This window comes from Leptodactylus fuscus, chromosome 2, assembly GCF_031893055.1.
Source record: "Leptodactylus fuscus isolate aLepFus1 chromosome 2, aLepFus1.hap2, whole genome shotgun sequence".
NCBI classification, from domain to species: domain Eukaryota; kingdom Metazoa; phylum Chordata; class Amphibia; order Anura; family Leptodactylidae; genus Leptodactylus; species Leptodactylus fuscus.
Genome location: NC_134266.1, coordinates 265,356,781 through 265,371,077, shown reverse-complemented (window position 1 = coordinate 265,371,077; position 14,297 = coordinate 265,356,781). Strand labels below are relative to the sequence as shown.

The 14,297-nt window shown below is 43.2% G+C and overlaps 1 protein-coding gene across 1 annotated transcript in view; it reads right to left on the bottom strand.

The window, feature by feature from the left end:
- Positions 1-4,971: 4,971 nt before the first annotated feature.
- The window catches only part of NOX4 (NADPH oxidase 4), a 152,892-nt gene continuing 143,566 nt past the window's right edge, over positions 4,972-14,297 (bottom strand). The window contains exons 16-18 of the mRNA XM_075266225.1: positions 8,903-8,971; positions 6,061-6,161; positions 4,972-5,241 (exon numbers count right to left, since the gene is read on the bottom strand). Of these exons, the coding sequence (XP_075122326.1) occupies positions 5,121-5,241; positions 6,061-6,161; positions 8,903-8,971 (291 nt within the window). The 3' untranslated portion in view covers positions 4,972-5,120. The remainder of the gene's footprint in view (positions 5,242-6,060; positions 6,162-8,902; positions 8,972-14,297) is intronic.

The following is a 14,297-nucleotide window of genomic DNA, read 5'->3' as shown; positions in this document are numbered from 1 at the left end:
TGTTATACACTATGTATTATAGATAGGTTCCTAGGAGCCCTGACAGTGTTATACACTATGTTTTATAGATAGGTTCCTAGGAGCCCTGACAGTGTTATACACTATGTATTATAGATAGGTTCCTAGGAGCCCTGACAGTGTTATACACTATGTATTATAGATAGGTTCCTAGGAGCCCTGACAGTGTTATACATTATGTTTTATAGATAGGTTCCTAGGATCCCTGACAGTGTTATACACTATGTTTTATAGATAGGTTCCTAGGAGCCCTGACAGTGTTATACACTATGTATTATAGATAGGTTCCTAGGAGCCCTGACAGTATATACACTATGTATTATAGATAGGTTCCTAGGAGCCCTGACAGTGTTATACACTATGTATTATAGATAGGTTCCTAGGAGTCCTGACAGTGTCATACACTATGTATTATAGATAGGTTCCTAGGAGTCCTGACAGTGTCATACACTATGTATTATAGATAGGTTCCTAGGAGCCCTGACAGTGTTATACACTATGTTTTATAGATAGGTTCCTAGGAGCCCTGACAGTGTTATACACTATGTATTATAGATAGGTTCCTAGGAGCCCTGACAGTATATACACTATGTATTATAGATAGGTTCCTAGGACTCCTGACAATGTCATACACTATGTATTATAGATAGGTTCCTAGGAGTCCTGACAGTGTTATACACTATGTATTATAGATAGATTCCTAGGACTCCTGACAATGTCATACACTATGTATTATAGATAGGTTCCTAGGAGCCCTGACAGTGTTATACACTATGTATTATAGATAGGTTCCTAGGAGTGCTGACAGTGTCATACACTATGTATTATAGATAGGTTCCTAGGAGTCCTGACAGTGTTATACACTATGTATTATAGATAGGTTCCTAGGAGCCCTGACAGTGTTATACACTATGTTTTATAGATAGGTTCCTAGGAGTCCTGACAGTGTTGTACACTATGTTTTATAGATAGGTTCCTAGGAGCCCTGACAGTGTCATACACTATGTATTATAGATATATATAGTCCTAGGAGCCCTGACAGTGTTATACACTATGTATTATAGATAGGTTCCTAGGAGCCCTGACAGTGTTATACACTATGTTTTATAGATAGGTTCCTAGGAGCCCTGACAGTGTTATACACTATGTATTATAGATAGGTTCCTAGGAGCCCTGACAGTGTTATACACTATGTATTATAGATAGGTTCCTAGGAGCCCTGACAGTGTTATACATTATGTTTTATAGATAGGTTCCTAGGATCCCTGACAGTGTTATACACTATGTTTTATAGATAGGTTCCTAGGAGCCCTGACAGTGTTATACACTATGTTTTATAGATAGGTTCCTAGGAGCCCTGACAGTGTTATACACTATGTATTATAGATAGAGTTCTAGGATTCCTCAAAGTGTCATACATGATTATTTAAAGCAATGTCCACTTTTGGTACAGAATGAACACATGCAAACCTAAAGGAAACTTTCGGGCTGAACCATTACATCTGAACCACACAGATTTTGAAACATTCGCTCATCTCTAGGCTCATCTATTTGTTCAATTTATGACCATAACTGTGATAGAAATAATTATTATTTATTACAAGATTTCACAATCCACATTCATTATCCAGAGATACACGTCTATATTAAGAAATGCATCAATGCCATAAATATCTGGCAGATGGATGAGTAAAGAGGATCGGTCACGGCAGCCTCATTACAAGTCTGAAGGCCAAGCCCATGCTCAGTGAAAAGGCTCAAGCATGAGATTTTTTTTTTTTAAGACAAACCCACATGCAAAACTTCTCAAGATACTGGTAAATAAAGTAACAAAAATTTACAAGGAGAATTAATAAGGAAAATAATGCCCTCAAGTAATTGCATCTTGGTCCACTCTTTAGTCCTAATTGGAACCTTAAAGCCATCTGGCCAAGCAATTAAAGGGGTAGTGTGGTGAGTATTTTTTTTTTTTTCTAAAAAGGCTCAGAATAGGTAAAAACAAAAAACTGCCATACTCATCAATCTCTCCTTAAAGGGATGCTACCATTTAAACTCTTATTTTTTCTAGTTGACATGTCGGAATAGCCTTAAGAAAGGCTAATTATCTCCTACCTTTATAGGTCGTCTCTGGCCCGCCGTTAGGTGAAAAATCCGTTTTTTGTCAGTATGCAAATGAGTTCTCTCGCAGCACTGGGGACGGGCCCCATCGCTCAAACAGCAATGCTGCAAGAGAACTCTCTCCAGCAACGCCTCCATCTTCTTCAGCAACCGCCTCTTCCATCTTCTTCTTCCGGCTGGGGTCAGACTTGTGCGCCTGCGCAGTCGGCTCTGCCATCGGGACGCAGGCAAGAGCCGAGTGCACAGGCCGGCCGGCAGCCATTTTTTGGAGGCCGCTTACACGCGCATGTGCAGTACTCTCCTGTTCTCCATGGAACTACAGGCCTGCGTCCCAATGGCAGAGCCAATTGCGGAGGTGCACACGTCTGGCCCCAGCCAGAAGAACATGGAAGAGTCGGTTGCTGAAGAAGAAGATGGAGACATCGCTGGAGAGAGTTCCTCCAGTGCTGTTTGCTTTCTTAAGGCTATTCCGACATGTCAAATAGAAAATTAAAGAGTTTAAATGGTAGAATCCCTTTAACTTCACTTATGATACCTGAATGGAGGTTTTGGAAACAGTTGGTGGTTTATGGGTTGGAGACCACTATAGACATTTGACCTATGTGATTTTTCTTTGGTATTTTCACATGGCATGCCATCGATACATTACATCAAAGAACCTGCAACGATGCAAGCATCAACGCAAGCACCAGCCAATATCTAAAGAACCAATAGCAACACAATAACAATATATTGGTGCAAACACAATAAAAAAGGAAAATAATGCCCTAAACGTCTTTGCTGTCCATATTGATGTGTGCTAGACTGGCCCAGAAAGAGTCTGAAAGCCTGCTGCTTTAGTTCTGATTTGCCAAAGAATTACAGGAAAGGTTACCTTTATAGTGCAACACAACTTTTTTTTCCCCTTAATCCATAGAGAGGGTGAAGATAATAAACATGCAATATAGGTCGTTATTGAAGAAAAATATCTCGTCTCCTTCTGCCACTGGTCTAATTTGTTCAATAGAAGTCTACGGAGAGGGAAAGAAGAGGAGAGCTCCTCAAAGCAGAGAGACGTCTGCACTACAGAGAGACAGCTGTCCTTCACAACAGGCTTAATGCTGTAGACGGCCACATAATGCTTTCCTTCTCCATAGACTGCTTTGTAAACTGACACTGCTTGTGCATGGAGTACAGACCAAAATGACTTAGATAAGAACCAGGCACTTTGCATTTGTTCTCTGTAGCTCTGACAGCTACAAAGAACATTATATTGTACAGACATACAATAGTGACACTGTAACAACCTACAGCCTAGAGGGGGCTGAGGAGCCTACTGCGTACTATACTACACAGTATACAGTAAGCTCCTCAGCTCCCTCTAATGGTGGCTGCAAGCAACCAAAATGTTTCTTATCTATCTTAAGGAGCTTTCCAATAGTTTTATATTGGGCATCTACCCTAAAATTGTCATAAATATTACATGGGTGGTGGTCCAATACTTGACAAACCCACAATCAGCTGATTAAAGTGACCATTGTACCCTTCTTCACTGCATAACAGGCACAGCGCCATAGATTGTATAGTGGCTGTGTCTGGTATTACAGTTCAATCGAATTCACTTAAATTGGTGATGTCCCTGTTGCTTGAACATTAATCAGCACACTGTCAGGGGTGCCAGGATCTGCTTTAAAGGCATAGTCTAGGTAGAACATAAAGAGTGAATGGAGTAGTGCCTGACATAGGGAATTCCATGAATACCAAAAATACCAAAAAGTTAATCCCTGTGTCATGCTCGGCCTCCTCCGGCCCTGCACTAGACATAACACGGTGTATCAAATTTGCCCAGAGTGTTCCTTTAATTCAAAGAGAGACGGCCGAATGAAGTAAAAGCAAAACTACTAATAATTTGAAAAAAAAGATATTAAAGCTGCTTAAAGATTGCATAGTATATAATAGCAAGAACAATATAAAATACCTCAGTGAGGAATATAATATATCATATATAGAGGAGGGAGGAGGTGGAGTGACCCGAGGGACAGGTGCTAGTTGAGGTCGGGACTCAGAACCAGCCCGAAACCCCTGGATTCCCTACTTAAATGCCCTAGAGGAACCAAGTACTCATATACTCTCTGTTTAACCCCTTTAAAGTAGCAACCCAGTATTTTTTGTACATATATTAATAACCTCAATCCCACCAAGCTCTGCCCTCCTTGTTCCTCTTTATGTCCCTCCAGTGCTGCTGCAGATATAATTTAACTTAACTAAGAAAGCAGTGATATAATACGTGGTGCGATCATACAATAATTATCAGCAAAGTCCTAAAAATCCGTTGACTCGCATTGTCTATACTATCTGTGAGTGCTGTGTGCAGAATCTCCAGTGTATCCTAGGTGATACAGCTTCACACTGCCTCCTGCTTTTAAGAGCCAACAGGGAGGACCCTATCCCAAACAGAAGGCAGGTTGAAGGTGAGAAAGCTACACTTAGATTCTGCTGTACTATGGTACAACAGTTTTATATGACTGATCTGTAATTTGGTGCCCTTAAGTAGGAAAGATCAGGGCCAGTGCTGTGTGATCAGACTCCACCCCTCTGTCTCTGTAGAGCCAGAAGCATCATGGGTAGCTACATTAGAGAAACCATATTGGAGGGGAAGAAAGATGTGATGTGCCAAGTGGCCATATAGAGCACCAAGTAGTATCAACACAAGAGAAACTAAAAACTATACGGGTCTACTCATATGTTACAATTGCGTAGAATTTGTTCCCAAATTTTCACAAATTTTGCTGCAATTTAGAACCAAAATACACTTTGTATCAAGTCGTAAACAAACAGTGCAATGAAGAAGCCACAAGTGATGCGGTCCTGTAGATACATAATAATCTGCACATCACGCGGCTCCAATGTGGATAGAAGTCAATGGCTCCGATGTGAATCTTCATTGATGGATGTTCTTTGGTTTGCAGTAATTGCACTTCAGTCCCTTGTTCCTACATTCGCTTTCAGCTAAAGGATTCCTTATTGTATTCAAATCTGGTCCCGTAGGCGTTCGGGCGATTGCACAATTTATGGAGATCTTTGGAAAGACCTTTGGGTCCACAACAAAACACTCCGACTGATTTCCTAAGAAAGTAGAAAGATAATATTATTTGTGATAATTAATCTAAGGCTGGATTCACACCAGAGCACACTCTATGTTTGGGGATTCCACCACGGAATCCGTTTCAGGATCCGTTTTAGCACCACACATGGCCCCTGGTTGTACATGGTGCTGAATCTCAAGTAGGGTTGAGCGACCGGGATCGGAAAAGATCGGATTCCAATTGGCGATCGAGCAAATTTCATTATCTCGATCGGCTGGAAAATGATCGGAAATCGGATTTTGAAATCTCAAAATCAGCTCAACCCTAAAAGTGACTTTTCCCATAGAAGAGCATTGACTAGGGTTGATCAATCGGGATCGGAAAACATTGGATTCCAATCGGCGATCGAGCAAATTTCACGATCGCGATCGGCTGCAAAATGATCGGAAATCGGATTTTAAAATCGATCCTGAAATCTCAAGATCGGCTCAACCCTAACCTCCAGTGAATGAACTGCAATACCACATATAACCAATGGACAGGTGTGGCACTGTTACTTGAAGGCAGCCATGTTTTTTGGACCCCTCCAGCCATATATTTAGACCATATCCCAGCTATTAGTCACTTTTGGGAAATGATCCCCTCTCGACTGCACAAAATTTAAAAAGATTTTTTGACGGCTCCATTCTCCTCAAATCCGGGAAAACCTGACGGAGAGAATTACGAGCGACATTAGAGACTCTGACATTGGGTTTATTAGATAAAACCTCACAAAACTGCAAACAAATAGCTATTAGACTGTCGGAAATGCATCGCCATCCCCCCTTATCATGGAACAATACCTCAGAGTGGTACTTACTGTCTGTTAGATTTGGCAATTTCATCAAACAAAAGTTTCCACCGAGGGCGTCCGATAATAAGCCGAGAGTTCAAAGCCTGGTATTTTTCACCAATTATTTTCTGCAAGAAACGGCACAGTGGGATCCATAAGAATTTGTGAATGAAGGGATTACACGTTGTGTGAGGCTCAGATAACAGCGCTCACTCTATCACTGCCGGGCCCGTGTGCCTGTCTTCAAGAAGTCTAGACCCAACAGGGGGGCAAGAGCTAAGATGGATTCTGCCACAAGACAGACGCTATGACTTTGGATAATATAGTTGAGATGATATATACAGTGAGCAGATCAGTTAGACTGTTGGTACAGATCATTTAAGGGAGTCACCGATTATGGCACTTGTCCCAAATGCTTTGTCGGGTTGGAAACCATTAGCAGTCGTTCCGTCAGCCCCAGGCGGGGAAGAAAAGTAGACCGACAATGGGATGGGAGACACGCACGAAGGCTCCCAGAATCGATTCCACACGGAATCCTTCTATTTTTTACCGTGTATCACTTGAGAATGGGGATCTTAAAGGGGCTCTATCAGCAAAACCTAAAAAAGAATGATCTATTTACGCATCGTGCACGCTGGGCGGGCATTCATGGTCTGTCTTCTTCTTCATCCACGCCTCCTCTTCCTCCGATGTCCTCGGGTCCCGTCTTCCTCCGGCGCTCGCTAACTGACATTGATAAAAAAAAAAATGGCCTGGGCGCATGCGCAGTAGTCGTAGTAGAAGCCACATGCTACTGCGCATGCGCCCAGGCCATTTTTTTTTTATCACTGTCAGTTCGCGAGCGCCGGAGGAGGACGGGACCCGAGGATATCGGAGGAAGAGGAGGCGTGGATGAAGAAGACGGCGCACCCTGAATGCCCGCCCACCGTGCACCTTCGGTAAGTTTATCACATTCTTTTTTAGGGTATTATTTTAAAACGGGGGGGGGGGGGGTAGTTTAATATAACTTTTACGGTGCCTGTTTAAAGGCTATTCACGCATATGTGGGGCTCGATCAGCATGATTTTGCTGATAGAGCCCCTTTAAATCCCGAAACGCTGGTGGAAGCGTTGTGTTATTACGTGTCTACAATAAAGGAATAAGTTATTACTAGTCAGGTTTGGGCCAACCCTTAGCCATCAAGGGACGCCCAGCTGGTCACATTGTTGGTATAACTATGGATCGGAATGAAAGTATGAGTGAACATACGGCCTGAACCCTGTCCACATGATGCTCTATGCCGCTGGTCTGCGTCATGCAAGGTCTAATACAGTGGAGGGTGGCCATCTTAGCGTCCTATGTAATAAAGGCAAGATCCACTCCATGTTAAGAGTCAATGTAGGCGTAAAAATTCTTCTAATGTAACAAGTAACTCAATCTAGGTATACCTTTACCCAACTGGAGGGTGAAGTAGAAACTAGTAGTCAACTTTTTGACAGGTAGTCATTTGAGAGCAAGATATCGGTATACATTTTTTAGGCAGGTATAGAAAAAAATGCAGCAAAGTAAGAATGCTTCCAGACATAGAAAGGTTAATATGAATAACCAAATGAAGTGAAGGAAGGAAAGAGAAATGTAAATCCCATCAATATTTGGTGGGACCTTTGCCCATTGGAGGAGGAGTCCTGGAAGCGCTGATCCGGCCCCCGCAGAGCCCTAATCTCAGCATTATCCAGTCTGTCTGGAATTACATGAAGAGACAGAAGGATTGGAGCAAGCCTACATCTACATAAGATCAGTGCTTTGTTCTCCAAGATGGTGGGAACAACCTCCCTGCCAAATTCTGCCAAAAATTGTCTGCAAGTACCGAGAAGAACTGATAGAAGGCAAAGGGCAAAGGTCAAACCTCACCACTCCCATGCCATTCTGTGACCCTTCGTTGCTCCTGCCAACCACCCAGTCCCAAAAAACAACATCCCATGGCCATTTTCCATTTTCATTGTCAAGTGAATAAGGCCAAACATGGACATTTGGCTTGTGACAAACAGAACGTTCATCTCAAGAAGGCCTACATCAGATGGCCGTAATGTGGCCTTACTATGTAGTTTTTATAATGGACCTATAATCCTACCCATGAGTGTAGCGGCCTAAACTAGCAGCACCATGGACGCCTATGGTTGGTTGGGATTTGTGGTTGCAATAAGGACCCTATAATGATGTTGCATCATGGCCACCCAGGAATGGGATTAAGGGTCACAATGTTGATGAAAAATTGACACAGGGGTATGAACAAGTCCCCTTATATTCTCGAATGAGAATGTGATGGTGTGGACCAACGTTAAAGTAGAGTTGAGCCTCTACGCTAACTGTGCACCTGTTCTAGTTCAGTTGACTAAGTTATCTACTCGACTAAGTCCCAGCCAAACCAATCCAACAACTCAACCATTCATCCCCTTTACATTTGTTACCAGGGGAGTCGAGAAACCCTCAAACTATTAGGGGCTCGCTTGCCAAAATTGGTGGGTTTAGGCAACGTTACTCTAATGTGTCAGTAAACAGGACTCACAATACGTCCTCGAGGTGACCTACAACATTGCCTTTGATGAGCGCCAAGATCTTCTGAAAGGGTCACTGGAAAATATACTAATGTCTTTCGGAATACATTTCACTTCTCACCTGGCTCCATCACGCATAAAAAAAAAAATTGTTTGAGCAAAATAACCGTTAACCAGGAGAACATTTTGAGAAGTATTCAGGCGTGCAAAGGAAAATTGGTTTTCCTCAGGAGGTAAAGACACGAAACAACACGCCGCTATAATGGTGTCCTCAGATGTAATTCTGAAGCTATATGAGCAACATCATTGAAATGAGGAGATTCTTCACACCTTACCTGGATCCCATCTGTTTGGCTGAGGTACAGTTGGATGTTCAGATAGTCTGGTCGGTTTTCTTGCCAAAACTGACACAAATAGAAGAAACATGATGAGTAAAGCAATGAAGTTATAGCACAAGAAAACATCTCAAACATCCTGTGGTGGTGCTACCGTGTACCTATGGACTCTGTCCGGCCGAGGCCTCAAAGACATATTGTCTATAGACACATGATTGGATTGTGTCACTGCTACCATGGCACATCCTCACACAACCGTCTCCAAGACTTCTCCCGTGCATCCCCCATACTCTGGAACTCCTTACCACGACACATAAGACTGACCCCCACAATCACAGGCTTCAAGAAGGCCCTGAAGACTCCCCTATTCAGGAAGGCCTACAACCTCCAATAACACTATCACCGCACCCCCATCTGTACAGTCTCCCCCTCTCCTTCTGTCTCTACCCCCTTCCCCCATAGATTGTAAGCCCTCGCGGGCAGGGCCCTCTACCCCACTGTGCCAGCCGATCACTATTAGTATATGTACCTGTATATTTTGTGAATTGTATGTAACCCCCAAATGTAAAGCACCATGGAATTAATGGTGCTATATAAATAAATAATAATAATAATAATAATCATTATGTCACATAGTTGCATAGTAGATGAGGTTTACTGAAGACACAGGTCCGTCCTGTAACCTACAGTGTTGTCACTATGGATCCAATCTACTGAAGAGTAGCCCTAGGGGGTTGAAGGGTAATGTCATTGTGGGGTAAATAGATTGCACATTGTTATAGTTTTACGATTTGTGTGACATTTGTAAACAATACCTCATTGTAATAAAGAGGACTATCATATGTGTGTTCTGCGCATGTGCCGGCCATAGTCTAACTTATGGAAAAGAGAATCAGTGCATGCTCAATACAGTTGTGAATTGTCTGCCCCATACAAGGGAAAACGCACTGCGCATGCGCTGGTTCCGTTCTGTACTGCACATTTCGAGGTTTTGTAGCAGGCTGTAGACTGTTGAATGACCCATGAAGCGCCATACACATCTATGGGTGGTCTGATGACACTGAGCTGATGTAATGTGCAGGAGATGGACACTCAGCTGGATGTTCTTGCTAGTGGTCAGGTCAATTAGAAATAACAACAACTTGGAAATAAGAACATTCAAAAAAGAATAACGTTATAGTCTGTCACTTGTGATCATTGGTCATCTGGCCTGTACAAGGGGAGACTCCTTCTCCTTTTCCTTCACACAGATGTCATTGTTAAGGGGATATTGTCACTCCTTAGGGAGAGACCACCATATACAGTCCTATGAAAAAGTTTGGGCACCCCTATTATTCTTAATCATTTTTAGTTCTAAATATTTTGGTGTTTGCAGCAGCCATTTCAGTTTGATATATCTAAAAACTGATGGACACAGTAATATTTCAGGATTGAAATGAGGTTTATTGTACTAACAGAAAATGTGCAATATGCATTAAACCAAAATTTGACCGGTGCAAAAGTATGGGCACCTCAACAGAAAAGTGACATTAATATTTAGCAGATCCTCCTTTTGCAAAGATAACAGCCTCTAGTCGCTTCCTGTAGCTTTTAATCAGTTCCTGGATCCTGGATGAAGGGATTTTGGACCATTCCTCTTTACAAAACAATTCAAGTTCAGTTAAGTTTGATGGTGGCTGAGCATGGACAGCCCGCTCTCAAATGATCTGAAAACAAAGATTGTTCAACATAGTTGTTCAGGGGAAAGATACAAAAAGTTGTCTCAGAGATTTAACCTGTCAGTTTCCACTGTGAGGAACATAGTAAGGAAATGGAAGACCACAGGGACAGTTCTTGTTAAGCCCAGAAGTGGCAGGCCAAGAAAAATATCAGAAAGGCAGAGAAGAAGAATGGTGAGAACAGTCAAGGACAATCCACAGACCACCTCCAAAGAGCTGCAGCATCATCTTGCTGCAGATGGGGTCACTGTGCATCGGTCAACAATACAGCGCACTTTGCACAAATAGAAGCTGTATGGGAGAGTGATGAGAAAGAAGCCGTTTCTGCAAGCACGCCACAAATAGAGTCGCCTGAGGTATGCAAAAGCACATTTGGACAAGCCAGCTTCATTTTGGAAGAAGGTCCTGTGGACTGATGACACAAAGATTGAGTTGTTTGGTCATACAAAAAGGCGTTATGCATGGCGCCCAAAAAAAACAGCATTCCAAGAAAAACACTTGCTACCCACTGTAATATTTGGTGGAGGTTCCATCATGCTTTGGGGCTGTGTGGCCAATGCCGGCACCGGGGATCTTGTTAAAGTTGAGGGTCGCATGGATTCCACTCAGTATCAGCAGATTCTTGAGAATAATGTTCAAGAATCAGTGACGAAGTTGAAGTTACGCCGGGGATGGATATTTCAGCAAGACAATGATCCAAAACACCGCTCCAAATCGACTCAGGCATTCATGCAGAGGAACAATTACAATGTTCTGGAATGGCCATCCCAGTCCCCAGACCTGAATATCATTGAACATCTGTGGGATGATTTGAAGCGGGCTGTCCATGCTCGGCGACCATCAAACTTAACTGAACTTGAATTGTTTTGTAAAGAGGAATGGTCCAAAATACCTTCATCCAGGATCCAGGAACTGATTAAAAGATACAGGAAGCGACTAGAGGCTGTTATCTTTGCAAAAGGAGGATATACTAAATATTAATGTCACTTTTCTGTTGAGGTGCGCAGACTTTTGCATCGGTCAAATTTTGGTTTAATGCATATTGCACATTTTCTGTTAGTACAATAAACCTCATTTCAATCCTGAAATATTACTGTGTCCATCAGTTATTAGATATATCAAACTGAAATGGCTGCTGCAAACACCAAAATATTTAGAACTAAAAATGATTAAGATTAATAGGGGTGCCCAAACTTTTTCATAGGACTGTAGGTGTGTGGAGACTTATTAAGCCTTTAGCACTCCACTTCGCAAAGGATCATGGGAAGAGTATGCAAATCTGTCTTCCATGATGTAATTAGGAAAACAGCTGCTGCCTCAGTATTGCAAACCAATAGAGGGCGCTCACTGGAATGTGCAAGCCTGTCTTCCCTGATGTAGTTAGGAAGACAGAACTCCAGTGAAATAACCCAATAAAGGTTGCTCCTTTTTGCATCATGCTCGACCTTCCAAGAGGCCTTTGTTTAGCAATGACGCTGGGATTATTACCAGGTATAGTCTCTCAATCGAGGACGATGAGTGCTCGAGGATGAAGTGGAGTGCTAAAGGCTTAATAAGTCTCCACACACCTGTGAGCAGCCTTTATTGGGTTATTTCACTGGAGTTCTGTCTTCCTAACTACATCAGGGAAGACAGGCTTGCACATTCCAGTGAGCGCCCTCTATTGGTTTGCAATACTGAGGCAGCAGCTGTTTTCCTAATTACATCCTGGAAGACAGATTTACAGATGTCATTGTGATGCAGTTGTGATGGCCTCTTATTCACGATTGTAGTTGCTCGCCCACTGGATACCAAGTAGTGATGGGCAAACCTCGTGAAGATCATTTTGCATATGTTCACAAGGTTCATCCACAAGTTCTATTGGTATATTCTTAGGTCTACTCAAACCTGTAAATAAAATACTTGGAGGCCCAGGATCCAAAGAAATAACAAGCCACTCATACTGAGCCATCCTAGGCTCCGATACATCATCGGCTCTTCTTTTCAACCTCTTCTGCTCTCCTCTTTTTGATATCATGACACTTTCATCAAAGGCCCAGGTGTGCTGACATCTCAGGAGATAGCCTAAGAAGCTGGGGGCACTGGGGAAAGAAGACTAGACACTGCGGTGAAGCAAGAAAGGTCAGGAAAGATGAGTATGAGTGGTTTGTTAATTTTTCCACATCTTCTTATACTTTTGGGTCTGAAGATCCCAGACAGTATAATGGTTCATGGGTAACAGACCCCCAAAAATTGTGTTCAGCCAAACCCAAAGTTTTTGGAAAATTCGTAACGAACTTATTTCTAGTATGAAATTGCTGATGCACACTACTCCATACTCAGACCCCTCTTCTTTGGACTCTGATATTGGGTGCACACTACCCCATACTCAGACCCCTTTTCTTTGGACTCCAATATTGGCTACACACTACTCTACTCTATACTCGGACCCCTCTTCTAAGGTTCCTTGGACTCCGATGTTGGGTTTCTACTCAATCCCTTCCCAGCCTCCAGGTAGCGTGAAGCTTTGGGTCAGACGTATCCTCCCACGAATAAGGCCCATATGGACTTCCACACTTAACGGACCAGCCGGGTGTGTAAGGCCAACGCCTAAAAAGGTGAGCTCGTCGCTACATGAACTCTTAGTTTCCAAGCTGCATACAGTGTAGGAGTTCTTCTAACGTCTTCTCTTATTTACTTCCTTACTAGAGATGAGCGAACACTAAAATGTCCGAGGTTCGAAATCCGATTCGAACAGGCGCACACTGTTTGACTGTTCGAACGGATTTCGAACCCCATTATAGTCTATGGGGGGAAATGCTCATTTCAGGGGTAGGCAACATTCGATAAAATTATACTTACCAAGTCCACGAGTGACGGTTGGGCTGGATTCTCCTTGAAGTCTTCTCTCGACGCAGTGCCCCCGCGGCGTCTTCCGGCTGGAATTCACTCTGCCTAGGCATCGGGGCCTAGGCAGAGCCAACTGCGCATGCGCGGTCGGCTCTGCCCGGCCCGACGCCTGAGCAGAGCCGACTGAGCATGCGAGGGCATGCCCGCGCATGCGCAATCGGCTCTGCCTAGGCCGGATGCCTAGGCAGAGTGAATTCCAGCCAGAAGACGCCGCGGGGACGCTGCACGGAGAAGACTTCTAAAGGTTAAAGAAGAATCGAACCTTAAACTTCGAACAGCTAGTAGTGTTCAATCGAGTACGTGTATATCGAATACCGTAGTATTTGATCGAACACCTACTTGATCGAACAATACTCGCTCATCTCTATTCCTTACATATGATACATCAAAGCGGGAATGATTTATAGGACAAAATCTAACAGGTTCCCTTTCACTCTATGTTTGTTTGACGGGGCAGGAGATTTAAAGCTCAGTATTACAGACGCAGAGCTCCGACAACCCGCGCCTCCGCTTACGATCCAATACACTGGTTCATTTACATGCACGGCGACTGTCGGGAGAAGCCGCGAGATCAGTACATGCTCATTTTTCTAGCAGTTCTTAGATTTTCAGGCTCTTCATTTGGCTTCATCACTACATCGCTCAGAGAAATCTACTCTTGATTCATTTAACCACCAGGGATCACGTTGGAGCCGTTCCGATTGCCGGCTGTAGGAAAGGCAGGGAACTGGATGCATGATGGATGGAGCGCTGAAGTTATCAAGCAGTCAGCTGTAATAGCGGCACGG